Source organism: Schistocerca americana, chromosome 6 (genome assembly GCF_021461395.2).
Source record: "Schistocerca americana isolate TAMUIC-IGC-003095 chromosome 6, iqSchAmer2.1, whole genome shotgun sequence".
Classification (NCBI taxonomy): Eukaryota; Metazoa; Arthropoda; class Insecta; order Orthoptera; family Acrididae; genus Schistocerca; species Schistocerca americana.
In genome coordinates, this window is record NC_060124.1 from 260,012,896 (window position 1) to 260,040,494 (window position 27,599).

The 27,599-nt window shown below is 40.0% G+C and overlaps 2 protein-coding genes across 7 annotated transcripts in view; one reads left to right on the top strand and one right to left on the bottom strand.

Moving 5' to 3' along the window:
* Positions 1 to 10,005, bottom strand: part of LOC124619416 (phosphoglucomutase-2) — a 136,682-nt gene extending 126,677 nt beyond the window's left edge. The window contains exons 1-3 of one of the 2 annotated variants that reach the window (XM_047145778.1): positions 9,767 to 10,005; positions 9,533 to 9,636; positions 9,190 to 9,452 (exon numbers count right to left, since the gene is read on the bottom strand). In XM_047145778.1, the coding sequence (XP_047001734.1) occupies positions 9,190 to 9,452; positions 9,533 to 9,592 (323 nt within the window). In that variant the 5' untranslated portion in view covers positions 9,593 to 9,636; positions 9,767 to 10,005. The remainder of the gene's footprint in view (positions 1 to 9,189; positions 9,453 to 9,532; positions 9,637 to 9,766) is intronic. The other variant, XM_047145779.1, reaches the window with a different exon arrangement.
* The window catches only part of LOC124619417 (START domain-containing protein 10-like), a 146,569-nt gene continuing 128,840 nt past the window's right edge, over positions 9,871 to 27,599 (top strand). Inside the window, exons 1-2 of one of the 5 annotated variants that reach the window (XM_047145780.1) lie at positions 11,431 to 11,595; positions 11,792 to 11,989. In XM_047145780.1, the coding sequence (XP_047001736.1) occupies positions 11,816 to 11,989 (174 nt within the window). In that variant the 5' untranslated portion in view covers positions 11,431 to 11,595; positions 11,792 to 11,815. Of the gene's footprint in view, positions 10,262 to 10,556; positions 10,728 to 11,237; positions 11,368 to 11,430; positions 11,596 to 11,791; positions 11,990 to 27,599 lie in introns of those variants that run through there. The other 4 variants (XM_047145782.1, XM_047145784.1, XM_047145783.1 and 1 more) reach the window with 4 other exon arrangements.

Genomic DNA, 27,599 nt, shown 5'->3' on the forward strand with positions numbered 1-27,599 from the left:
AGAGAGATCGGACAAAATGTATGCCTCGTCTCTCGAGATTAGCTTGTAGCTCCTCATCTGTTTGGAGTGCAAGGTCTCAGTGGAAGATAATTCCCTGGATCACTTTCAAAGTCTTGAGTGGGACAATGGTCACTGGTAGGTAAGCCACACATTCACATGACTGAAGAGCTACAGACTGTGCAGCACAGGAGGCTTTAATAAATAGTGATCCACTGTGCATTTTTCCTAATGACTCATCTTCTTGAAATTTATCTTCAATGTGTGCCACTGAAAATAATGGCTTTGTCACAATAAAAGTACCCCCATCACTTCAAGTACACACAAAGTATGGCTAAACTGTTTAGCTCCTAGATGACTGCCTTGTCCCAGTTGAAAAGGGGTAGCCAGGGTTGGGAAAGCACTAGGGTTATAACAATCCACAATGAAATTCCTGTACTTGTCTGATGAGATGGCCAGATCAGAACACCCATTATTCTGATGTAATTTAATACATTTCATGTGCAAAACATCCATCCAGATGCCACATACTCTGATCAAGTGCTTTCTCCACTGATGCCACCTAGCTGTAGCAAAGGCCATCTGGCATGATGACCACTGTCGAGAGTCTCGATGCCCAAGGAAGATGGGAAGATGGGCGTCTCCTTCTTGCATGCATGGGGAGCTAGAAGCTTAGGCATCAGCAGTGTGATCCCTGTGTTGTCAAGGGGCTCCACCAAAAGGGTGCCTAATGATCCCATCATGTCGGACTGGCTACCACACTGGCTTTGAAGAGCAAATAAGGCCAAATGCAGGTACTGTGGGCAGATGATCTTCAACACCACATGCAGAAGATACTACTTACAGTGTTATACCCCAGTCTGTCTACACTACGGAAAGATGTGGAAAATGAAGGTTAAAACCAGAAGGGGACAACAAATTACTTCAGCTAAAAGGTGGTGAATGAAAGGATATTCCGCAAAAGGAAAGTGGACCATAGGGAATACCTGAGTCAATATCAAAAGCTGCCACCACGAGAAAGAATGCAAGAGAAGCAAGGATAGACAGAGATGAAAGATTGCAGTACAGGAATGGCAGTAGGTGCTGCAATAGCATGGAACCCCATGCTCACCACACATGCACTAATGAAAGAGAAAATTACTTTCCCAGGAATCAACATCATTCGATTTCCATCTTGTACAATTTACTTATTCCTCCAGAGTGAACTGCCTCTGTATCCCATTGAAACTTTCGAAAACTACATAGGTATGAATTCTCAAGAGCACAGGATGAGTCTGTAGAAGAGATTCCTGCTGTACTGAACTCATACTCAAGGTTTCCGCGGGCTGTCATATCTACTGATCTACTGCCAAAACCACCCACAGAGTGTCGTAAAGGGTACAATCCTGGCCTGAACAAAGAGATCGGCCTGCTATTTAATAAATTCAAATAAATGGAGACCAATGAACATCTATAAATTTGATGGAGTCTTAGAATGAACAAGGGAGAGAAAAATGGCAGAAAGAAACCTGAGTCACTGGCTTCACACATTCCAGCAGAAAAGCTTTGACACTGATTTGGACGGTAGGAGAAGACTCTTCTCACAACACAAAGAAGTCAACAATCTCATGCAACACAACTGCCAGTCACAAGGTGAGAGTTTTCAAACTTCAAGCAGATAAAGCAAAAGGAGAGCTTCTGTAAAGTTTGGTAGGTAGGAGATGAGGTACTGGCAGAAGTAATGCTGTGAGGACGGGCCGTGAGTCGTGCTTGGGTAGCTCAGTTGGTAGAGCACTTGCCCGCGAAAGGCAAAGGTCCCGAGTTCGAGTCTTGGTCCGGCACACAGTTTTAATCTGCCAGGAAGTTTCAGATAAAGCAAATATTTGGCAATAAAGAAAAACCTCCATTTATGATCACTGAACTGGAGAAACCCCTTAACCAATCCAAAGTCTAGAAAAGCTGCAGGTGCAGATGGGCTTTACCCCGAATTTTTCAAACACAGCGAGCATACAAGGTGAATGTGGCTACTCAGCTTTATCCACGACATTCTTCGCACAGGAACATTACCAGCAAAATTTAAGTGGACTAAAATTTTTGCTATCAAAAAGCACAGAAAACAAGGAAAGCTGCAGAGTACTTTTGTCCCATATCTCTACTTCGCAGTGTATACAAACTTTTGGAAAGAATGACCTTAAACCAAATACAAGACAAAATTTATTATGTGGTGCCATCTGACAAGCTGGATTTAGAACTTTTAGAAACTGCTGTGAACAAGTGCTCTTCTTGACTACTCACACAGAAACTGGCAACCAGAAGAAACTCAAGGCTGGAGTTTTCACTGACCTGTCAGCAGCTTAAGACAAAACTCTAAGCAACCTCTTAAGCAACATGTTGAGCAATCAGTGTTTAAATACAGCATGGTGAAAAGAAGAGAAGATGGCACGTACATAATGATGGCTTGCCTCAAGACTCCGTTCTTGCTCCAGTGTTACTCAATCTCTACTTTGCAGGCCTATCGAACTTGACACTCCAGAAATTCCAGTACGAAGATGACCTTGTAACTTCATACCAGAGTGAAGATCTATCTGACTGTGAAGAACACCTAAAAAACAATCTCTCTAAACTGTGTGAATATTTTAAAAATCGGAGACTTAGACTTAATGTTTCTAAAACACAAGTCTTTTCCACCTCTATAATCATCTAGCACCAGCAGAGACCAACCCACAGTTTGGCTCTCTTGGCATAGTCAAATCCAATCATAAACAAAACTACCTTCGTGTCACATTAGAAAAAGTGCTGAAATATCATAAACACCTTTCTAACACAGTTCAGAAGGTAGAGACATGAGTAAATCTCCTGAGAAAGCTGGCAGGTAATACATTGAGGCATCAGTTCCCCATCGGGCATCCCTTGTTTTGGTACTCTCTGCCGCAGAATACTACACACTAGTTTGGCCCCATAGTGCTCATACAAAGAAGGATGACATTCATTAGAATGCAATTATAAGAATCATTAGTGGCATAGTCAGATCTACACCTATATTCTGGCTACCAATACCATCAAACATCTGTCCAGATCACCTCTGTCGAAAGGCAGCTCTCTACAACTTTTGCCAGCAAGTTTCTGAAAATGAACCAGTCACTCTCCACAAAGATTTACCCTCACTGCCTAGAAAACATCTCAAATACAGAAGACCAGCATATGAAGGAGTCCAAATGCTCTCCACTAGTTTCAGTTGGGATGCTGAATATCAAGCCACAAAAGGCTGGAATCATGAACTTACTGACAACCCAAATGTTAAATGTTACAGATTGGAGAAGGTATGTGCAAGTATAACAGGCACAAGTGGAGCTTTTGCACTGACACTGTGTGACAGGTGAGATAAAGACAACAAGCCACACTGCAAATGTGTGACATAACAGGTGTTCCCCTGCTGGTATCAAGAGTCTACATTAAGCATTCGATGAAGCGCTCCACTTTTGGGTCTTCCGACACACATGTATAATCTGGGCAATTTAATGTTTATATCGTGTAAAAAGTTGCATGTGTGTATTTTTTGTTTTAATATGTCAAGAATTTGTTATTGTAGCTGACGCATATGATAAGTAACTGATAAGTTCCCCGTCAAAAGGGTACATGGCTTAAAAATGTCTGGACACACAAAACTTTATAGTATTGATAGTTTATAAGCCAACAGCATAAGATATTTTAAATTTCATCAGGCAGTCAGGGAATGAAAAGATGGTGCCTAATGCTGTAATTGAATTTATAAGCCCCAAAAGTTGTATAACACTTGCACAGAAATATGTCTGACATTCAAGATTTCCAGCATTTATTACAGCAGTTTTAAAGTGGCCCGGCGGGCTTTGGGTGAAAGAAAAGAAGGGGGGGGGGGGGTGCAAAATTACATCTCTCTCAACAGAAGATAAAAGATTAAACTATGGAAAACCCATGTGGTCATATTCCATCATATTTCGGACGTGTATTCACCAGTAAAACACAAAAAACACATGTGGTCATAGCAACAAAGACTTCAAAATTTTGTGATGACGTCTTTCACCTTAAAAACATTTGTGGAAAAAGGTATTTGTACCCATGAAGTCAACAGGAGAGTTCAATTCATATCTTTATTAGTCGTTGACCACTTACAGCAGAATAGGTTTAGATATTAACAAACAATTAATAAAAACTTTTACAGAAAAGTTGATGTTCTTGCACTGTAATTCCACTTTTTTCAAAATATTATTAAAAACTATTACAGTGTTTATTTCAAATAGTTCTGTTTTTGTAGAATTGGTGTTTCAATAACCAGTCATGAATCTTACTCCGAACTTATTTCTGGGTGAAAAAAGAAGCAGATTTTAGGAGTCCATTAAAAAAATTTTAAACATGTTATTTAGTGCAAGTTTCTGGTTTTTGTCTTGGTATGTGAAAGTGCCGTTTACCTCTAGTGTTGTGATAGTGTATCTTGCCTCTGATGTTGAACCCACCCAAGTTGCTTTTAACACAAGAACAATTCTGTATAAATGGATAGCTTTACAACAGTCAGCATCCTGAGCTTGATAAACAAGGTTCAGCAGTATTCTTATTACTCAAGTTTTCTCATTATTCAGAGTACTTTTTTTCCTTTTCTTCAGAAATTACTGACATACCAGCATGCTGCAGGAGATGTGCAACTAGAAAAGGCCAAAATATGCCATCTTCAGATACTCATTAGTGACTGCAGCGGTCAGTTTCCACATGAGATAGCACAATCAAGCTATTCACTTGCAGGCATGGCTAATATGTAACCTCATGTTTAATTTGGAATCAATGTGAAAATCAATATCTCAATAATTGTTTATTTACGTAAGATAACCGGTCTCACTTTTATGCTGGCCATCTTCAGATCTAAGGCACCATATCGCTGCAGCTGCTGGTGCACAGAACAGTTGCGTGAAATCTTAGTTGTTTACTGCTGAGCAGTGTCTTAGATCTGAAGACAGCCAGCATAAAGGCTGAAAGGGCCATTATTTTTAAATAAATAATTACTGCAATTTTGACTGTTTTATTAACTGATAATTTATAATGTATTGCTGACATATCTCCAAAACATGTTATCTAAAATCAATGTGAAAGCCTAACAGTTCACTAGTTCACTGTTTTACTTTCTGCAGTTTTGTTAACCTCAACGGGGTGGGGGGGTCAAACTTGGTGCACAACTCTAGGCAGCATAAGGATAAAAGCTCAAAAAAGACTCATTCTCCAGTGTTTATGCTCATTCTCTATAGCCTCTGCCTTACCACGTTTCCCACTAAGCATTGAAGGTGGAACCTCACGCAAAAAGTCGCTGCTGTTAGCGCTTCAATTAGACCAACAGAGTGCTAAAAATAATCAATGATTTTTATGGCTGATACTAAGTAATGAATTCATTACTGACAGCTGTGAAGACGTGATCATGATCTTAGTAATCAACTCAAACAAGTCATCACAATATGGAAAATTTGTACCTTATGAACAAATACAAAGTCAGCACCACTCTCAAAATTCAGGTCTCCCCCATCTTGAAATATTTCTACGCAACGATATAAGATGATTGAAAGATAATAGATACTGAAGTTGTCAATGAACATTGATTCAATGACAGTCAATTAACTCATGTAGCATTAGACTATAACTTAGTACCAATTTGCAAACAATTATGGAGGTTCTCAAAATATGTCGGTCATGATTTTAAAACATAATGGTCTATAGGCATAAATAATTTCTGCACTGAAAGCATGTTTGAGGCACCTGTTGCAGGTAACAGGTCAAAGGTTGTTTGTGGTGTCAGTGTAGCATACCTCTAAAAACAGTATTTATGTTAAAGGAGTTCTTTGGCACTTGACAGAATATTATAAAGATAATGAAAATGATACTCTTCCTTCACATTCTGCAGCAACATTTTATTTTTTTCACTACAATGTTTTGCAACTTGCTAATAGCCTAAAGTACAAACTAGTTGGTGGCAAAATAATGCAGAATACTAAAAAACACGTTTCCTTTTTGTTCTTAATATGGAAGTGTTTACAAAGATAGTATAAAATACAAATCCCCATAGAGCCATACAGAGAGAGAGAGAGAGAGAGAGAGAGAGAGAGAGAGAGAGAGAGAGAGAGAGAGATACTGACATTAGGATTACAACAATGCAAACACACTTGTCCCTAGTACACACAATATGTTTTATGCAAATAAGCTAACAATAAATGGATAAAGAGAAATATTCAATAATAGTCACTGACTTTGACTAGTGACGCAGGAAATGTGAGAAATGTCATAAAGAACATGGCAAATACAATGTGATATAAGAGGCAGATTTTTCACACAGGATATGCTACAGATAAGTTTGTCACCACAACCAGGTATTTTTGATTTCACATTCACTAGCTTTGCCAACTCTCAATCAAACCATGAAAATATTCACCAAAATATGTCATCACAACAGCCATTAACATTATGATTTATGTTAACAGCAGCCACGTCTGATGAGGACAAAGTGAAACTGTCTGGCAATGTATAATGTGAGCTGGCCAACTGGACTGGCAAAAAGACCAGCCACTGCATGCCACAAGTCACTTAGTGTTGCCTATGTCAGTGTTCTACAGTGAACTCTGTGTACCACAATGTGACAAATGTACAATTTTTCAGACTGTTTCAAGTTCACCATTTTGACATTGCATGTATCTGCTGCTGCTGACCTGTTGCAAGGAGTTGGATGGTCAAACTTTTTCTCAAAACTTGCCTACCTCAACTTATGACAAACTTATCTGTTCTAATGTTTGTAACATCACTTTTGTTTCACAGATTTGAACCAAGTTTCCTGTGGAAATAAATGTTGAGTGCTGCTTCTCCTGCTTACAGATGACCTTATGAACTGATTAACCCAGCCATTATAGGATGACAAACAGTAAGCAACCACAGGGTAACCTAGTAACAACGGTCCTAAATAAATATGCCTTCAGCTGCCACAAGCATGTAACAAAAAAAAAACAATAAATCTATGTGGCACGAAGTCAACATTTATAATAATCATAAAAATAAAAATATCAAACATATTGAGTTGTTGATTATCCACAACATGTAATGCGTTTTCAGTAGAGGCACTGAAAGTGTTCAGTATGTTGCCTTCTGAAGTGTACAATCCTTATCACCAGAAAAATTCTCACTGCTCTTAAACTGCAAATCCTATATGCAGTTATTAACTTATTTGAGACTGATATCACAGAGTGGAATGGATAATGTGTATATATCTAAACCAGATAGTCTTGTTACATTATGTCTACATGTACTACTCTTAATTTAAGCAATTAGGATTACCACTTTCAAATGATTAAATCATAATATTAAATGCCTATTTTTCTTAGTTATCAAGCTACAGACTAATCTTATGTTTCACACAGTAACTATTATTTGTTCTACACATAACATAGAGAATGCTTCTAATCTTGATTGTTTTTAGCTGCACACTGGCAACATTCAGGAGCAATACATTGTGGGCAACACATAGTCAACAGTCTCCATTCCACAAGTTGTCATGTCTACACATGTCTAGTACTCACAGTTCACCAAGTGCAGTGAAAAACTTGTTACTAAAGATAACTAACATATTGGCAAACCTAGTCATTATTAAAAGCATGTCTTGCAATTGGGTCAATAAGAAATAAAAAGAAAATAATGTAATACACGTAAATCAGTTTCCATCAATGATAAAATGCTGTTGATTACTGGCACATGTTTTATTATTATATTTCTCTTATTTAGATGAAGAATAGTTTGGCTTCAGAAGGGGGCAAAGGCACAAGAGCTGCTGTTGGACTGTTACGAATAAATGGGGAAAGATACCTCGAAACAGTTACAGTAGGGAAGTTTGTGTAATTTTTGCTGACTTGGAAGAAGTCTTCAATTGAGTTTAGTGGATTAAACTTTAGATGTCTTGAAGATCAGAATTAACTGGAAAGAGAGCAGTCAAATAAGTAGTTTATATAGAATATAATGAATAAAGTAAGAATATGAGACAACAGAAGGATTTAAAATTGAGAAGAAGGTTAGACATTTGTGTTGTCTTTCATCTACTCTGTTTAACACCAATTTAGATGATTTAGTTAAAAACTGGTTTAAAAAAAATATGTTTGCAATAGGAGAAAGGATAATCAAAAGCATAGGATTTCTTGATGAAGTGGCAAAGGTAATAACAATACGTCAAAAGAACTTAACACCAACTGTAAGCAATAGGGAATTAAGATAAATGTGGAGAAGACTAAGGTGGTGATTTTTAACGGCAGTCAAATGGTTCAAATGGCTCTGAGTACTATGGGACTTAACATCTGAGGTCATCAGTCCCCTAGAACTTAGAACTACTTAAACCTAACTAACCTAAGGACATCACACACATCCATGCCCGAGGCAGGATTCGAACCTGCGACCGTAGCAGTCGCGCGGTTCCAGACTGAAGCGCCTTTAACCGCGTGGCCACACTGGCCGGCAACGGCAGTCAAGGAAGATAAAAGTGAGAATCTATGCCAAGTTAGAAAAAGTTGATAACTGTAGGTACCTATGCTGCAAAATAACCAATAACATAATACACAGTCCTAATCAAGAAATAAAAACCAGGGCACATTTTGCAGAAGAAATGTTGTACAGGAAGAGTGGTATTTGCTCGGTCCATTGAATAAACATTTATAGAAAAGAGTAATGAAGTGTTGCCCTGTATGGTACTGAAAAAGGGACATGGTGATGGAGACAACAGAAATACTTACAGGCTTTTGAGGCGAGAATCAGGAGAAGAAAGGAAGAGGTGATCAGATAAAATAGGAATAACGCTGTGTTGTTACACATAATGAATGAGGAAAAAGACACACACTGAGAAGGAACCGCATAATTAAGGATGCACTAGAGAGAATAGTGATAGGGAAGATGACTAGTGGAAGAAGAAAAACATAATTGATGATATCTAGAAAAATGCATCACACACAACTACAAAATGGATGGTACAAAAACAGGATTTGAGAATTCTGAACTTGCAGTGATGGAGATAATTGGCAGAACACGCATCATCACACTCAAAGTCACCATCACCACGACCACCATCATTTTTCTATTCTAATGTATGCAGTAAACTCTTAATTTGATCTATTCCTAAATTTATCCAAACAATACTAATTAAGGTTCTGTAATACTCCTAAAGATATAACTAACCTTTTGCTGTTGTGGCGACTATCATATCCAATAACAACACTATTCATTGCAGCAGGTGACTGTTTTGTTACCTCTTCCAAATAAGATGTAAATCCTTGTGTCGTCTGTATAATGACTAAATCATTCATTTGAGCATAACCGGTCCCCATTCGTCCTCGCAAGCCGGCTGTTCCAAATTCAAGGCGATTTAATAAAATATCTGACAACTTTTCATAATTACCAGATGCACAGAGTGACTTGATCTCTTGGGTAGTGCCTTCATTCTATCATCAAAAATATGAAGATACATTTAATTTCTATTTATTCTTTATGGAATCTGACATTTATAAAAACGAGTGTTTACCTTGTCCCATTCAAGCCATTCGTCAATTTTCTCCTGTAACTTGCTGTCGACCTTCTGCATGTTTCCCTTTCCGTTCTTCCAGTTCTCAATCAATCTTTCTCGTGCTAAAACAATCAGATATGTTACTTTGAGTACAATATATTAGAAAAGCGTAAATGGTATGTCAACGGAGGAAATAATTATAATTAGAATAAATATCTAAAGAGATGTAAATCTTCAATAATGAACACATACATTGTTTGCAAACGCACTTAGCTCACTGGAACTCAGTGCTATACGTCACACGCAAAGAATTTTTGGCAAGATCTTTCGCTGGTATCAAGGAGGATATGTATCTTTAATTGCATGTGCTAAATAGAGTACACTCTCCGACAGAGACAAATAAACGAAAGTACGAAACGTAAACTTCAACTGTTAACCCTGATACTGATACCATTACCAACGAATGGATCAGCTGATAATTATCTATGGCGAAGTCACAGCTGCGGAAAGCAATGCGTTGAGTTTTTTAGGCGATGGGAGGTTAAGAAAATCCGATATGACGCATTTGCAATGAGAAAATAGGAGATAGTAGAGCTTTATTGAATAATAATGCGGGTGAAGAATAGCTGAACAAGCCGTGTTAGGGACGACAGCAGAGTACTTTCCCTTCCAGTTCAGAAATTTTGACAAATACTTTTTATATTAATACGAAGACGTCAGTATGCTGGTGTTTGTGTAATGCTTAAGGTAAGTGGAGGCTTCTGTGAAAGTAGGTGACAAGTCAACGCCCCTTTTCTTGGGCATTTAACTCAGTAACCTTACGCTTGTTTTATTAAAATTTGTAAACAATGTACTGCGAGATAGTACAGTAAAGCAAGTAATGATAAGGTCGAAATTTATTGTATTGTCATATAATTTTCAGCCTGTAAACACTAAAATATTTCACCACGAGCCCCTTACGATAATATCTGGTGCGATACTGTATGTGTTCAGCATACTCCAGCTTAAATAATGAGCATGTTCTTGTCGTGTTGAGTTTATAGTTCGTAAGTTCGCGGGCGAATGAGTTGGATAACCATTTCAGTAGTGAAATAGATTGTTTTGTTTAGCTAAAACTGATATAGTTAAACCGTGTTAAATAATACTCATTTTACTGTCACATTGACGAAGATACAGGATTTATATTGTTTCTCGGAAATGCTAAAGAATTGTTGTGAGTAAACACGACAACTTTAGCTCTAGGTAGAAAATGTGGTTAACACGTTGTTGAAAGTTTCACGTATTAAACAATACTGCGTGAAATTAGCTGCATTATAAATGAAGGCAGGGTCATTACACTGACGGCAATCATAATGGTTCAGCTCATAGTTGTTGGCAGCTTTGTATAACTTTTTAACAGACGTATTGCTGCAGGAAGATAGTCATTCTGTTATCAGTTTATTTTTAGCTTCTAAGTCAAACCAAAATCTTTTCAAGGACGAGGCTTGAAAAGATAACGCTATTCATGTGTATACATTTTCAAAATGTTGCAACTTTTTCCTATATTTGTGAACTACACGTAATATACATTTTCAGACAAGGCTCATCGATAGCAAATTTTATTAGAATGGCACAGTCAGGAAATTGCATTTTCTGTTTAAGTGCACTATTTCATTGTCGTGCCATATATTTTTATTCTCTTTTTATCAAATCGCCCACTTTACGTCCAGCTCCGTCCAGTATGCCCGCTTTCTCAGTAGGAATGGACCACGAACGTCTCAGTCCGTCAGCTTGTAACGTCTTCATTGTACTTATAAAATTCGTCGAACTACAGTATTACTGCAGACAAATACTGTGGTACAGATCTACTAACGGTATTCATTTACCGTTAATTATCGTATTCAGTTTCTCTTCTTGACTGTTAAAAACACATGTAAAAGTTGTCATCAATGTATTAAATTTAGAGAAAGTAAAAACGTATCAGTGTCAATGCATTATTCACAGAGAGAGGATTATAAAGCCTTTGGTCTCTCTGGTTTGTGGCTGTTTTCTGCGTTTTGTTGCTCTTCCGTCTGCTAGAGACATCAACCAGCTTTGTTAAAGTGAGAAAGGTTTTTATCTGAAAGTATTAAATGTAAAATATTAGCCTGTATGAATTTGTATCCCCAACAAAGCGGCAGTAATGAAACTGGCTACTCCGCAATTGTCCCCGCTTTTTCTGTCATTCCTTCTAGCTCTATTGTGGCACTGGTTTACTCTCTGTTCTGATTCCAGTTGTCTTATGTCTGTCCTTCTCAGGAACCATTGTGCTGGGATGTCTGCATGAAAATTTTTTGGTCTAAATTAGTTGTTCTTATTGTGCTACATCTGTACTCTGCAAACCACCATGAGGTGCATGGCAGAGGGTCTGTCCCATTGTACCGTTTTTTTAGAGTTCCTGCCTCTTCCATTCACATATGGATGCGGGAAGAATGTTTGAATGCTGCTATTCCTGCAGTAAGTATTCTAATCTTATCCTCACGACCCCTGTATGTAGCCTATGATATGTAGGGGGTTGTAGTATAAATCACTTACAGCTGGTTCTTGAAACCTTGTTAATAGGCTTTCTTCGAATAGTTTGTGTCTGTCTTCAAGGGCGTGCCAGTTCAGTTCCTTCACTATCTTTGTGACACTCTCCCACCAATTAAACAAACCTCTGTCCATTTGTGCTGCCCTTCTGTGCATACGTTCAACATCCCCTGTTACTCCTATCTGGTATGGGTCCCGCACACTTGAGCCATATTCTAGAACCAGTCACGTGAGTGATTTGTAAGCAATCTATTTTGTAGACTGATTGCACTTGCCCAGTGTTCTATCAATAAACCAAAGTCTACCACCTGCTTTACCCATGACTGAACTTAAGTGATAATTCCGTTTCATACCCCTATAATGTGTTGCACCCAGTTATTTGTATGATTTGGTTGATTCCAACAGTAATTCATTGATATTATAATCATAGGATACTAAATTTTTTCGTTTTGTTAAGTGCAAAGTTTTACATTTCTGAACATTCAGAAGAAGATGCCAATCTCTGCACGACGTTGAAATCTTATCAAGATCTGACTGAATATTTCTGCAGTTTCTCTCAGATAATATTTCATTGTAGATAACTGCATTATCTGCAAAAACATGGTGTTACAATTAATATTGTCTTCAAAGTCATAAATATACAACATGAACAGCAAGGTTCCCAACACTCTTCCCTGGCATACACCCAAAGTTACTTCTACATCTGACGATTACTCTCCATCCAAGATAACAGGCTGTGTCCACCCTACCAAAAATCCCTCAATCCAGTTACAAATTTCACTTGATACTCCATATGATCATACTTTCGACTATAAGTGCATGTGCGGTACTGAGTCAAATACTCTTCATAAATCAAGAAATACTGCATCTATCTGGTTGCCTTGATTCAAAGCTTTCAGTATGTCATGTGAGAAAAGTGCGAGTCAGGTTTCACGTGATCAATGTTTTCGAAATTCGTGCTGGTTGGCATTGAGGGGGGTCATGTATGTTCAGGATACCTCATTATGTTTCAACTTGGAATACGTTCTGTGATTCTTCAATAAATCATTGTCAAGGATACTGTGTGGTAGTTTTGTGAATCAATTCTACTATCCTTCTTGTAGACGTGTATGACGTGCCTTTTTTCAAGAACTGGGCACAGTTTTTTGTTTGAGGGAACAATGATAGATTATAGTTAAAAGAGGGGGTAACTGAGCCGGAAATCAGTGGATGAGTAGGAAGAACAAACACGTAATGTTCGGATACAATATTACTAGTGTCCAGCTAGACAGTCAAGTTGTTTAAATATCTGGGCATAACATTGCAAAGTGATACGAGGTGGAATGAGCAACACGGAGATTCCATATTTCTAGATTTCCAGAAAGCATTTGATACAGTGTCCCATTGCAGGCCATTAACACAGTTACAAACACCTGGAATAAGTTCACAGAGTATGACTTGGTTGATTCCAACAGTGAGTCATTGACATTATACTCGTAGGACACTATGTTTTTTGTTTTGTTTTCTAAAGTGCAAAATTTTACATTTCTGAACATTTAGAGCAAGCTGCCAATCTCTGTGTGACGTTGAGTGGCTCAAAGACTTTGTAAATGGTAAAACTCAGTATCAATAAAATTCTTGTGGGTTTGGGATCGCATTGTCAACTATAAAATTCTGACATTTCGATGACTATTGCAAGGTGCCTTCCTCAAGGTGTATTGCTAATTGATGAATGGGCACTAGTCTGATTACTCATATACTATGGAGGAGTGCTGTCATTGTATATGAGGGTGAGGAGGAATGGTATTAGGTTGTAGCACTTTTGAAAGAAAAGCATGTCTCGGATTGGGATCTGATGGTCAGTTTCGACGTGAAGTCTTTATTCACGAATGTACCCGTGAACATTTTAGAGGAATGCATGGCACCTGATATCTGCGAGCTAGTGCACCACTGTTTGACAAGCAACAATTTCAGGTGGAAAGGGGATTTTTATGAGCAAACGGATGGTGTAGCTATGGGTTCCCCTTTATCGTCTGTTGCATTGGACATTTTTAGGCAAGCACTTGAATAAACAACACTGCAGTCCGCTCCATTATGCCCAGAATGATGGCATTGATATGTTGATGACACCTTCGTCATCTGGACATGGAGAAGAAGAGCTTCGGAATTTCCACCAACATCTCAATCAGCAGCACAGCAGAATTCACTGCACCATGGAGATAGAAAAGAACGGGTTATTGCATTTTTTCAATGTGTAAGTTTACCGTAAGGCTGATGGGAAGCTTGGACACAGAGTTTATAGAAAGACCACCAACACGGACAGGTACCCGCATGCATCCTCCTACCACCATCCTACACAAAAGAAATCAGCTCTGCAAACTTAACAGAGCCTACAGGATCTGCAGTGAACACGCTGAGCTACAAAACCTCAGGTCTATTTATGGAGCTAATGGCTAAGACATGAGGATCATACAAAAAACTATGGTGCCAGAGGAGGAGGGCAATAGGGGAATGCAGAACAAAGCATGGAACACTGTCCTGCTATCATACGTGCAATGGATGACTGAACGTCTGTGCAAAATTCTCCGTTGAGCAAGTATTAAGGCAATTTTTTGTAGCAACAACAAAGTAAAAGAGGTTCTCGGTTCGATGAAAAATACGATTGACAAGTTTCATGCTGCCGGAGTTCATGAAATCAGGTGTGAACGTGGACTGCTGTATGTAGGTGAGACTGGGCCTCCGATAAGCACAAGGTTATCTGAACATGAGATATATCCGTATCAAACAATACAATAAATCAATGGTGGCAGAACACCAGGAACAGTGCAGGATGAAGATTCAATCTGAAGACACTTGCGTACTGGCAAAACAGCTGTTTAGCTTGAGGAGGAAGATCAGAGAAGCTATAGAAATAGTCAAGCAACCCGACAACATGAATAGAGAAGACGGGTACTGACTCCCAGTATCTTGGCTGTCAGCAGTGACATCTTTGTAGAACAGCAGCTCTCGCAGAGCAACAGGTGTGCAGTAGGTCACAGTGGTGTGGGTGCACAGTGTGTTGACATGCCCTAGTCGATACTAGGCAGTTAGTAAACAGTGCTAAGCTGCAGTAGCGACTCATTTTCCTACATGCAAGCAATAAAGGAAACTTCAATGGAAAACACCTATTTCCGCCAATGGCAACACGTAATGCAAAGACCAATAAAAGAACATCTAATACCCTTTCTCCTCACCCTCATATCCAATGACACCAATCCTCCTTAGTATATAAGTAATCAAACTAGTGCCCATTCAGCAGTTAGCAAACACCCTGAAGCAGTTGTTGTTGTTGTGGTCTTCAGTCCTGAGACTGGTTTGATGCAGCTCTCCATGCTACTCTATCCTGTGCAAGCTTCATCATCTCCCAGTACTTACTGCAACCTACGTCCTTCTGAATCTGCTTAGTGTATTCATCTCTTGGTCTCCCTCTATAATTTTTACCCTCCACACTGCCCTCCAATGCTAGATTTGTGATCCCTTGATGCCTCAGAACATGTCCTACCAACCGGTCCCTTCTTCTTTTTAAGTTGTGCCACAAACTCCTCTTCTCCCCAATTCTATTCAATACCTCCTCATTAGTTATGTGATCTACCCATCTAATCTGCATCATTCTTCTGTAGCACCACATTTCGAAAGCTTCTTTTCTCTTCTTGTCCAAACTATTTATTGTCCATGTTTCACTTCCATACATGGCTACACTCCATACAAATACTTTCAGAAACGACTTCCTGACACTTAAATCTATACTCAATGTTAACAAATTTCTCTTCTTCAGAAACGCTTTTCTTGCCATTGCCAGTCTACATTTTATATCCTCTCTACTTTGACCATCATCAGTTATTTTGCTCCCCAAATAGCAAAACTCATTTACTACTTTAAAAGTCTCATTTCCTAATCTAATTCCCTCAGCATCACCCGACTTAATTCGACTACATTCCATTATCCTTGTTTTGCTTTTGTTGATGTTCATCTTATATCCTCCTTTCAAGACACTGTCCATTCCATTCCACTGCTCTTCCAAGTCCTTTGCTGTCTCTGACAGAATTACAATGTCATCGGCGAACCTCAAAGTTTTTATTTCTTCTCCATGGATTTTAATACCTACTCCGAATTTTTCTTTTGTTTCCTTTACTGCTTGCTCAATATACAGATTGAATAACATCGGGGATAGGCTACAACCCTGTCTCACTCCCTTCCCAACCGTTGCTTCCCTTTCATGTCCCTCGACTCTTATAACTGCCATCTGGTTTCTGTACAAATTGTAAATAGCCTTTCGCTCCCTGTATTTTACTCCTGCCACCTTTAGAATTTGAAAAAGAGTATTCCAGTCAACATTGTGAAAAGCTTACTCTAAGTCTACAAATGCTAGAAACGTAGGTTTGCCTTTCCTTAATCTTTCTTCCAAGATAAGTCGTAAGGTCAGTATTGCCTCACATGTTCCAATATTTCTACGGAATCCAAACTGATCTTCCCCAAGGTTGGCTTTGTCTGTAAAGAATTCGCATTAGTATTTTGCACCTGTGGCTTATTAAACTAATTGTTTGGTAATTTTCACATCTGTCAACACCTGCTTTCTTTGGGATTGGAATTATTATATTCTTCTTGAAGTCTGAGGGTATTTTGCCTGTCTCATACATCTTGCTCACCAGATGGTAGAGTTTTGTCAGGACTGGCTCTCCCAAGAAGGCGTCTTGCAATAGTTGCCGAAACGTAGGAATTTTATAGTTGACAATGCAGTCGCCACTCCCACCATGCACTGGTGCTGCTCCTCGCAGTGTGGTATCAGTTCTTTGAGACTGCAGACGTGTGTTCAAGTTGCGTTTTCATATGTGTGTGTGTGTGTGTGTGTGTGTGTGTGTGTGTGTGTACTGCTAACAAAGGCCTTAATGGCCAAAAGCTATAATTGTGTGAGTCTTTTTGTTGTGCCTGTCGCAACTCAGCATCTCCGCTATATGGTGAGTAGCAACTTCCATTCTCTGGTATGGTGTCTATACAAGTCATAAATAGCCTTTTTCTCCGTGTGTTTTACCCCTGCTACCTTTAGAATTAGGAGGAGTGTATTCCAGTCAACTTGTCAAAAGCTTCCTCTAAGTCTGTAAATACCATAAACTGAGGTTTGCTTTTCCTTAACCTATCCTCTAAGAGAAGTTATAGGTTCAGTATTGCCTCACACGTTCCTACATTTCTCTAGAATCCAAACTGATCTTCGCTGAGGTTGACTTCTACCAGATTTGCAATTCGTCTGTAAAGAATTCATGTTAGTATTTTGCAACCATCATTTTTAATCTGATAGTTCAGTGACATCACATCTATCAGCACCTGCTTTCTTTGGAGTTGGAATTATTACATTCTTCTTGAAGTCAGGGTATTTCACTTGTTTCATATCTCTTGCACATCAGATGGAATAGTTTTGTCATGGCTGGTTCTCTCAAGGCTGTCAGTAGTTCACATGGAATGTCGTCTGCTCCATGGGCCTTGTTTCAACTTAGGTCTTTCAGTATTCTGTGAAAAATCTTTTTGGACTGTCATATCTCCCATCTCATCTTCATCTACACACACAAGAAAATGTTTTGCATCACCCCAGTTCCCAGAACACTTGAAGATAGACGTTGACTGTGGATATTGTATCACTGTCACAGTACCTTTCACTGTTCAAAGACATCACTAAACCCACCCCATGGATTTAACAACCATGCGCCTATTAGACAGAGGTGGTCCGACAGCCGATCAGTTCCAGTCATTTCACCAGAAAGGAGGTACACAGCTCGTGTCATCTTTTGTTCAGCCATTCCTAGATGGTCAGTACCGCGGTTCGGTCATGTCCGCATTGTTACTTTGTGCTAGAAAGGGCTCTCGACCAGGGAAGTGTCCAGGTGTCTCGGAGTGAACCAAAGCAATGTTGTCCGGACATGGAGGAGATACAGAGAGACAGACAGGAACTGTCGATGACATGCCTCGCTCAGGCCACCCGAGAGCTACTACTGCAGTGGATGACCGCTACCTACAGATTATGGCTTGGAGGAACCTTGGCAGCAAGGCCACCATATTGAATAATGCTTTTTGTGCAGCCACAGGACGTCATGTTATGACTCAAACTGTGTGCAATAGGCTGCATGGTGCCCAACTTCACTCCCGACATCCATAGCGAGGTCCATCTTGGCAAACACGACACCATGCAGTGCATTACAGATGTGCCCAACAACATGCCAAAAGGACTGCTCAGGATTGGCGTTAGGTTCTCTTCAACGATGAATGTCGCATATGCCTTCAGCTGGACAATCGTCGGAGATGTGTTTGGAGGCAACCTGGTCAGGCTGAATGCCTTAGACACACTGTCCGGCGAGTGCAGCAAGGTGGAGGTTCCCTGCTGTTTTAGGGTGGCATTATGTGGGGCCGAAGTAGGCCGCTGGTGGTCATGGAAGGTGCCATAACAGCTGTATGATACGTGAATGTCATCCTCTGACCGATAGTGCAACCATATCGGCAGCATATTGGCGAGGCATTTGTCTTCATGGACGACAGTTCACATCCCCATTGTGCACATCTTGTAAATGACCTCCTTCAGGATAACGACATCGCTTGACTAGAGTGGCCAACATGTTCTCCAGACATGAACCCCATTGAACATGCCTGGGATAGATTGAAAAGGGCTCTTTATGGACGACGTGCCCCACCAACCACTCTGAGGGATCTACGTCAAATCGCCTTCGAGAAGTGGGACAGTCAGGGCCAACAGTGCCTTCATGAACTTGTGCATAGGATAATACGACAGATACTGGCGTGCATCAATGCAAGAGGACGTGCTACTGGGTATTACAGGTACCAGTGTGTACAGCAATCCGGACCACCACCCGTGAAGGTCTCACTGTATGGTGGTACAACATGCAATGTGTCATTTTCATGAGAAATAAAAAGGTTGGGAATGATGTTTGTGTTGATCTCTATTCCAATTTTCTGTACAGGTTCTGGAAGTCTCGGAATGAGGTGATGCAAAACTCTTAGTGATGTGTGTATGTCCTTTTCCCTTTCTATAATACTACCTCTCAAGTTCCTCTCCCTTGTATAGACACTCTGTATACTCTTCCACCTTTCAGCTTTCCCTTCTTTACTTAGTACTGGTTTTCCATGTGAGCTCTAGATATTCATACAGCTGCTTCTCTTTTCTCCAAAGGCCTAGCTGTAACTTTCCTGTAGGCGGATCTATCTTTCCCTAGTGAAACATTCTTCTGAATCCTTACATTTGTCCTCTAGCCATTTCTGCTTATTTTGCACTTCCTGTCAGTCTCATCTTTTAGACATTTGTATTCTACTTTGCCTGTTTATTTACTCAGTTTTTATATTTTCCCCTTTTATTAGTTAAATTGTGTATCTTATGTGACCTACAAGGATCGCTGTTAGGCCTTGTCTTTTTACCTATTTGATTTTCTGCAGCCTTCACTATTTCATCTCTCAAAGCTAGCCATTCGTCTCCTACTGTATTCCTTTCCCCTGTTCTAGTCAGTATTGCCTAAAGTTTCCTCTGAAACTCTCAAAAACTTATCGTTCTTTCAGCTTATCCTGGTTCCTTCTCCTTAATTTCCTACTCTTTTCCAATTTCTTCAGTCTTATTATGCAGTTCATAAAAAATAAATTGTGATCAGAGCTCACATCTGCCTCTGTAAATGTCTTACTTGTTCCATAGATAAAATTCACAATACAGGTTATGATGTGGAATCTGTCAACAGAAGAAATGTACAGGGCTATTACAAATGATTGAAGCGATTTCATAAATTCACTGTAGCTCCATTCATTGACATATGGTCACGACACACTACAGATACGTAGAAAAACTCATAAAGTTTTGTTCGGCTGAAGCCGCACTTCAGGTTTCTGCTGCCAGAGCGCTCAAGAGCGCAGTGAGACAAAATGAAGACAGGAGCCGAGAAAGCGTATGTCGTGCTTGAAATGCACTCGCATCAATCAGTCATAACAGTGCAATGACACTTCAGGACGAAGTTCAACAAAGATCCACCAACTGCTAACTCCATTCGGCGATGGTATGCGCAGTTTAAAGCTTCTGGATGCCTCTGTAAGGGGAAATCAACGGGTCGGCCTGCAGTGAGCGAAGCAACGGTTGAACGTGTGCGGGCAAGTTTCACGCATAGCCCGCGGAAGTCTACGAATAAAGCAAGCAGGGAGCTAAACGTACCACAGCCGCCGGTTTGGAAAATCTTACGTAAAAGACTAAAGCAGAAGCCTTACCGTTTACAATTGCTACAAGCTCTGACACCCGATGACAAAGTCAAACGCTTTGAATTTTCGGCGCGGTTGCAACAGCTCATGGAAGAGGATGCGTTCAGTGCGAAACTTGTTTTCAGTGATGAAGCAACATTTTTTCTTAATGGTGAAGTGAACAGACACGATGTGCGAATCTGGGTGGTAGAGAATCCTCCATTCGTGCAGCAAATTCGCAATTCACCAAAAGTTAAAGTGTTTTGTGCAATCTCACGGTTTAAAGTTTACGACCCCTTTTTCTTCTGCGAAAAAAACGTTACAGGACACGTGTATCTGGACATGCTGGAAAATTGGCTCATGCCACAGCTGGAGACCGATAGCGCCGACTTCATCTTTCAACAGGATGGTGCTCCACCGTACTTCCATCATGATGTTTGGCATTTCTTAAACAGGAGATTGGAAAACCGATGGATCGGTCGTGGTGGAGATCATGATCAGCAATTCATGTCATGGCCTCCACGCTCTCCCGACTTAACCCCATGCGATTTCTTTCTGTGGGGTTATGTGAAAGATTCAGTGTTTAAACCTCCTCTACCAAGAAACGTGCCAGAACTGCAAGCTCGCATCAACGATGCTTTCGAACTCATTGATGGGGACATGCTGCGCCGAGTGTGGGAGGAACTTGATTATCGGCTTGATGTCTGCCGAATCACTAAAGGGGCACATATCGAACATTTGTGAATGCCAAAAAAAACTTTTTGAGTTTTTGTATGTGTGTGCAAAGCATTGTGAAAATATCTCAAATAATAAAGTTATTGTAGAGCTGTGAAATCGCTTCAATCATTTGTAATAACCCTGTATAACTCTTATATGGAATTAAGCATTAGGGGTGACCTGTATGTAATAGAACTAGCAATTACATACACAAGTTTGAGTTTTCTGGAGGTCCTGTTATGGCATGATCAGCCCTGTGTTAGCACTGCTGTGTGCCATGTAACATTGAGTTGGGGGTCATTCCATGTAATCACGGGGGTGGGGGGATAAGACCACCTCAGAAATTAGTCATTTTTGGTGCGTGGATACTTACATGTTTTAATAATAAAACTATCAAACAGCACTGTCGTAAGTCTAACCAAACACACCTTTGAAGGCCCAAGGGTGTGTATCTGGTCGTTGATCAGGTACCAATTTCACAATTACTGCTCAGTAATGAGTCGCTCTACAGACCTCAGTTTTTGTTTGTGCCTAGTATTTAGGCCACTAAGTTGGTGTAATGTATAAAAAGTAGGGGACTAGTGTAGCAGGGGATACAACCCGTCGGCTTTGGACAATGACGTCACAAGTCGCCAATCGAGAAGCGATTCTTCTTAGTGTTGTAGCTCCCTTCAGTGGCTGATAAGTGTTTTTTGGCTTTTAAAAAAAAAATCTCACGAGATAGAATAAACAGATCCACTTTATTAAGCAGTCAGTAAAAAAACGAAACTGAAACATAACAGCAAAAGCTAAAATGGTAAACTGCTTTCTGGCGACTTGTGACGTCATTGTCCAAAGCCGACAGGTTGTATCCCCTGCTACACTAGACCCAAAAGTAGGATACATCATTTAGATTTTTTATAAAAATATTGCTTTAAATTTCTGTTTTTTTACGTAGCCTGCATCCAGAGACACATTGGTCCATTTAAGTTAACAGTTACAGTGATTCCTGTTCACAACACCTCTGCTAAAATTCGTGTCCATATATTATCTGCAATGTTTGTAATAATCCTTTAATAATGATGTATCTTGACTGTATCTTGGCAATAATTTGGGCAGTGTATTGGCAAGCATCCCCTTCACTGGAATTTGTTTTACTATAACTACAGCTGAGCCATCTCTTCTGAAATAAAATTATGTTAGATGTGAGTGTTTTTGGTTTATAGATATCAGTGTGTTTGGTTTGAGTTCAAAGGGTTTGGCTTCTTACAAGAACATAATTTTGTTTTATTCCACAAACATGTGTCCTCAGTGATTTTTAATTCACTATTATTGTTTACTACGAGAGGAACAGAGTTTAAATTCCATTATGATGTATTCACTTGTTTTGCATAAATTGATTGCACCTTTGTTATCGCAATAAACTGAAATTGGTTCACTTTCCAGAACTGGAACTGAATGAGGTGACACAATTGGTGAGACATTAGACTTGCATTCATCAGGAAGGTGGACCACATCTCCATCTGACAATATAGGTTTAGGCTTTCTTTTGTTTCCCAGAATCACTTGAGGCAGATACTGGAATCATTCTGTTGAAAGGTCATGGTAAATTTCCTTTCTCAATCTGAGCTTGTATCCCATCTTTAATAGTCTCGTAGTTGATGGGATGTTGAACCTAATTTACCGTTTTCCAGGAAGAAATTTATCCTTCTAATCTTGGTAGCCAGTGTGCCTTTGATACAATGAAGTGAAACTCGTATTCATCTTCACTAGGTGAGAGAGCCAGTGTAGCAGTTAAATTTATGATGTTCATTGTCACAAATATTTGACCTTTTTTCAGATTATGTTATGAATTATGAAGATGTCACAATTTGGTCGTGAGCTGGTGAACTCAACGTATGTGAAAGCTAAAATATCTGTCTGTGGTGATAGACAGATCTGTATCTGAACCCGAGGCCTGGGTTTTGTTGGAAAGTAACAGTTTTATTCACAAAAGTTAATTTATCAATATATATTTGACTGTTTCTTCTAAATGTGTGTCAAATTGTAAGGTCATTGTTAGATTGGGACTTAGTAGCACAGCTACAGTCATATTAATAATCTTAGTTGTCAAACTATTTGCCTCTTTCTTCCAAGTGTGTTAAGATTTCAGAGTTTATGATATAATGATATGAGAATATGACAGTCTTAAAAATACATCATTTCTTTGCTGCTCTCTCATTGGCTGACACACAATGTTTCCTACCCATCATACCTGAAGAATGCTGACGACATTGCTGTCCAAATCACGTAGGCATGCCACTGGCCGAGATCCAGACCTTCACCAATCCTACTTGTCAGTCATTAATTCTAACTTTGCCTGATATGACTTGCCTTGGTTTTTTTGGGGCAAATTTTTACAGTGTGATAATACTTACTACAGTTATTAACTCCTCAGTCTCTCGGGTAAATTATATGCAATACTTCTTGTTATCTCCTGTTTCACTTGAAGAATTGCGTCACTTTTTAGTGAGTGGCAGCATGTTTTAACCTTCACTTCCTGCTAGAACTTAGTCTTAATTGTCAGTGGTTATTGGCATGTGTGTTTCCTAGGTCCATGCGTGTCGGTTTGTAGTCATCAGATATCCTTTCCAGTAAGATCCATTCTATTCACTCATTTTTCAGTTTGAAGTTCATAGTGTTTAACATATTAGAAGTGGGTGTCTTTTTGGAGACACATTCTCAACTGGTGAACAGTTCACCATTTGATTTTTGAGCAGTGTCTTCACCCAACTCATTCTTCTATGAAGTCTTCAGTCACTATATATCTGTTTTAATTTTCCTTATGCTTGCTTTGGAGTTTTGTTGCTCACTAGGTGTATCTAAATACCTGGATCAAGGAAAAGTATTATTTTTGCTCCAGATAATCAAGATGGCTAGATCAGGTGAACAAGTCTGAATCTTATCTCCAAAACACTTTTTATACCTCCAGTGACTTTATAATTGCAATAAGTAATCATGCAGATCTTATGCATTCTTTTGTGAACAGTATTGCCTTCTGTTCCATTCATTTTATGACTCATGACGAAATATTGTTGATGGATATTTTCTGTTACTGTACTTGTTAAAAGCATTTAATTGTGCAGTTCACAATATTACAGAGAAACTAAAATATTATGTTGCTTGAAATCTTGGTGATAATTGGTTTTCACGCTATCTAAATAAAGGAATGCAGAGAGTCATATTAAGAAAACCAGTGTATGTATGCAATGGAATGGTACCTTCAGAATGAGGATCATTTACTACAGGTGTATAATAGGAATCAATGTTGAGTCTGTTGTTCTTTTTGTTGTGTGTAAAAGATCTGGAATCTTAAATAATTCATGTGATAATGATACAAGTATTGTCATCAGACCTAATGGAGGAACTTCCACAGTGGAAAATATAAATAAAATTTTCTTGAGAATTAATAACTCCTTCTCTGAAAATGGGCTGTCATAGAACTTAGATAAAACAGATATATGCGATTATAAAGTGCATAAGATCTAAGTACATTACTAGAAAAAAATGCTTAAAGGAAAACCAAAAATGAACAAGAATATTGTAAATTGTAGGGATAGGAGCCATACCGTCATACCAGAAATCTTGCTGGTAACTTATAAACTACTCACCAAGTGGTGGCAAAACACACAAGACTGTTGTGATTGGCAAGCTTTTGGAGCCAGTGTCCCTTTCTTCAGGCAGAGGGGTTGAAGGGGAAGGAAGAAGGGTGAAGGAAAATGACTGGAGAGGTCTAGGTAAAAGGGGTAGATTTCGGGAAAGTCACCCAGAACTGCAGGGCAGGAGAGACTTACCGTATGAGATGAAAAGGAAAGACTGATTGTTGGGGACTGCATCGGACGGGACTTGAAAACCTGAGAGCTTAAAGGTGGAAGACAGGGTAATATGCAGACAGAGATTATTGTTGAAACATCATGCTGTTAATAAGAGTGAAAAGCTAAGTGCATTGTATGCAACAGAGGTGAGTTGGGGGCAGTAAAAAATATATGGGAAAGATGACGAAAGATGTAGAAAACTAAAATGGAGTGAAGCAAAGAGTAGTTTCAGTGAAGAGATGCTGAGATGGAAGAAATGAAGATGAATTAAGGTCAGGTGGGTGGCGAGAACCAAGGACATGTTGTAGCGCCAGTTCCCACTTGCGGACTTCTGAGAAACTGGTGTCTGGGGGAAGAATCCAGATGGTTCATGTGGTGAAACAGCCACCGAGGTCACGAATGTCATGTTGTAGAGCATGTTCTGCAACAGGGTGTTGCGAGTTGCTAGTATATACCCTCTGCCTATGCCTATTCATCCTAACTGATAATTTGGTGGTAGTCATGCCAATGTAGAAGGATGAACAGTGTTTACATGATAGCTGGTATATGACATGTGTCATCTTGCTGGTGGCTCTCCCTTTGATGGTATATGTTCTGCAAGTTACAGGGCTATTACATGTGGTGGTAGGAGGATGCATAGGGCAAGTCTTGCAATGGGGACAGTCACAGGGGTAGGGTAGGAAGATAGGTGCAGAAGGGACATAGGGTCTGACAAGAATATTGCAGAGATTGGGAGGGCGACGGAAAGCTATTAAAGGAGTGGTTGCCAAAATTTCAGACAGAATTGATCTCATTTCAGGGCATGATTTTACGAAGTAATGGCCCTGTCGAAGTAGCTGATTAACACATTCCAGACTAGGATAATACTGAGCCACGAAAGGCATGCTCCAAAGCTGTTTTGTGGAGGGATCAGCAGTACCAGAATTGGATGTGATGGCCTGGGAAATCTGCCTTTATAACTAGGCTGGTGGGGTAATTATTTTATTTTATGTGTGAGTTCTGCTGCCACTTGGTGAGTAGATTTTTTATCAATCCAATTAAATAATTTATCAGTAATTGATTGTTTTCACTGTAGATTTTTTATCAATCCAATTAAATAATTTTATCAGTAATTGATTGTTTTCATTGTAATAAGAGTGCAGAGAGTCTGTTATAGCCCAAAGAAACATGATTTATGGAACAAAGTACTTTACAGAGCCAATGTAATATACAATGAAGTACATGTTGCGAGTAGCACTGAACACATTGGATGGACAAGAGTAATACAGGTTAAGAATAGGCTGAGCACTTGTTTGTGATTGCTTGGAGAATACTGTTTCTTTGGCAGATTACCAGAGTGTGCCAGGGGGCAAACCCGGCTGACCTCTATTAGCGGGCCTGTGAAATAGATGTGCAAAAAAAACCATTGGTAACATGGAAAACAAGAATGGATCTCACAAGGTGCTGAAATTGCTAATCATGGAAAACACCCACGACGGCGATGATCTCCATTTCATAGCCCAATGACGGTGGTTGCTGTGATGAGGGGGTCAGTTTGCAGTACTCCCCCCCCCCCCCCCCCCCCCCCCCCCCCCTCGTGGGAGGCTATAGGACAGGATGGAGATCAACTTCTCCATAGCAACATTCTCTTTGTGGTCCGGGGTTGGTGCTGGAGGCATTGGGGACAACATCAGTGCAGGACCCAGCTAATGGAAATGCTGGTGGTTGCGGGGTCAGGTGCAGCGGGGGCTGCTCCAGCAACAGCAGTCAAGGAGTAAGGGCAGAGACAGGGACCCCAGCCAGTGACTCCCACTGCAGCATGAACCGGACCATATGCAACACAAGAACAGGCAGTGAGAGTGAGGGAGAAAGTGGGCTCTCTGGAACAGATACTGCTGTGCACAGCCACAACTGGTTGAAGTGATGGGACATGAACCCATCAGGAGTGCAGACAACAGACAGGTGCCAGCCCTGGCGACACTTGATGACAGCAGAGACCCAGTCAATCCATAAAAAAGAAGACGTGACTAAGTACGTGATCTGAGGCAACCGCCGATGTTATTGTAGCACTAATGATGGGAAAACCACCAACCGTGTCCTGGTTCTCAATGTCTGAATACAATGGTGAGTCAAATGAAAACCTTAAATGTTTTTTAAAATATGATTTACTGTGCAGACATGGTACAAAGCTGTATCACTTTTCAACATAATCTCCCCACACTCAATGCAAGTCCTCCAGCGCCTACAAAGTGCATAAATGCCTTTAGAAAGAAATTCTTTTGGTAGTCCGCACAATCACTCGTGCACTGCGTGGCATACCTCTTCATCAGAACGGAACTTCTTTCCTCCCATTGCGTGTTTGAGTGGTCCAAACGCATGGAAATCACTTGGGGCAAGGTCTGGCTAGTATGGTGGATGAGGAAGACACTCAACATGCAGGTCTGTGATTGTTGCAACTGTTGTACGGGCAGTGTGGGGCCTTGCATTGCCATGTTGCAAAAGGACACCTGCTGACAGCAATCCACGTCGCTTTGATTTGATTGCAGGCCACAGATGATTTTTTAGGAGATCTGTGTATGATGCACTGGTGACAGTGGTCCCTCTAGGCATGTAATGCTCCAAAATGATGCCCTTTTTGTCCCAAAAGAGAGTCAGCATAACCTTCCCTGCTGAGGGTTCTGTTCGAAACTTCTTTGGTTTTGGTGATGAGGAATGGCGCCATTCCTTGCTCGCTCTCTTCGTTTCCAGTTGGTGGAAGTGAACCCAGGTTTCATGCCCAG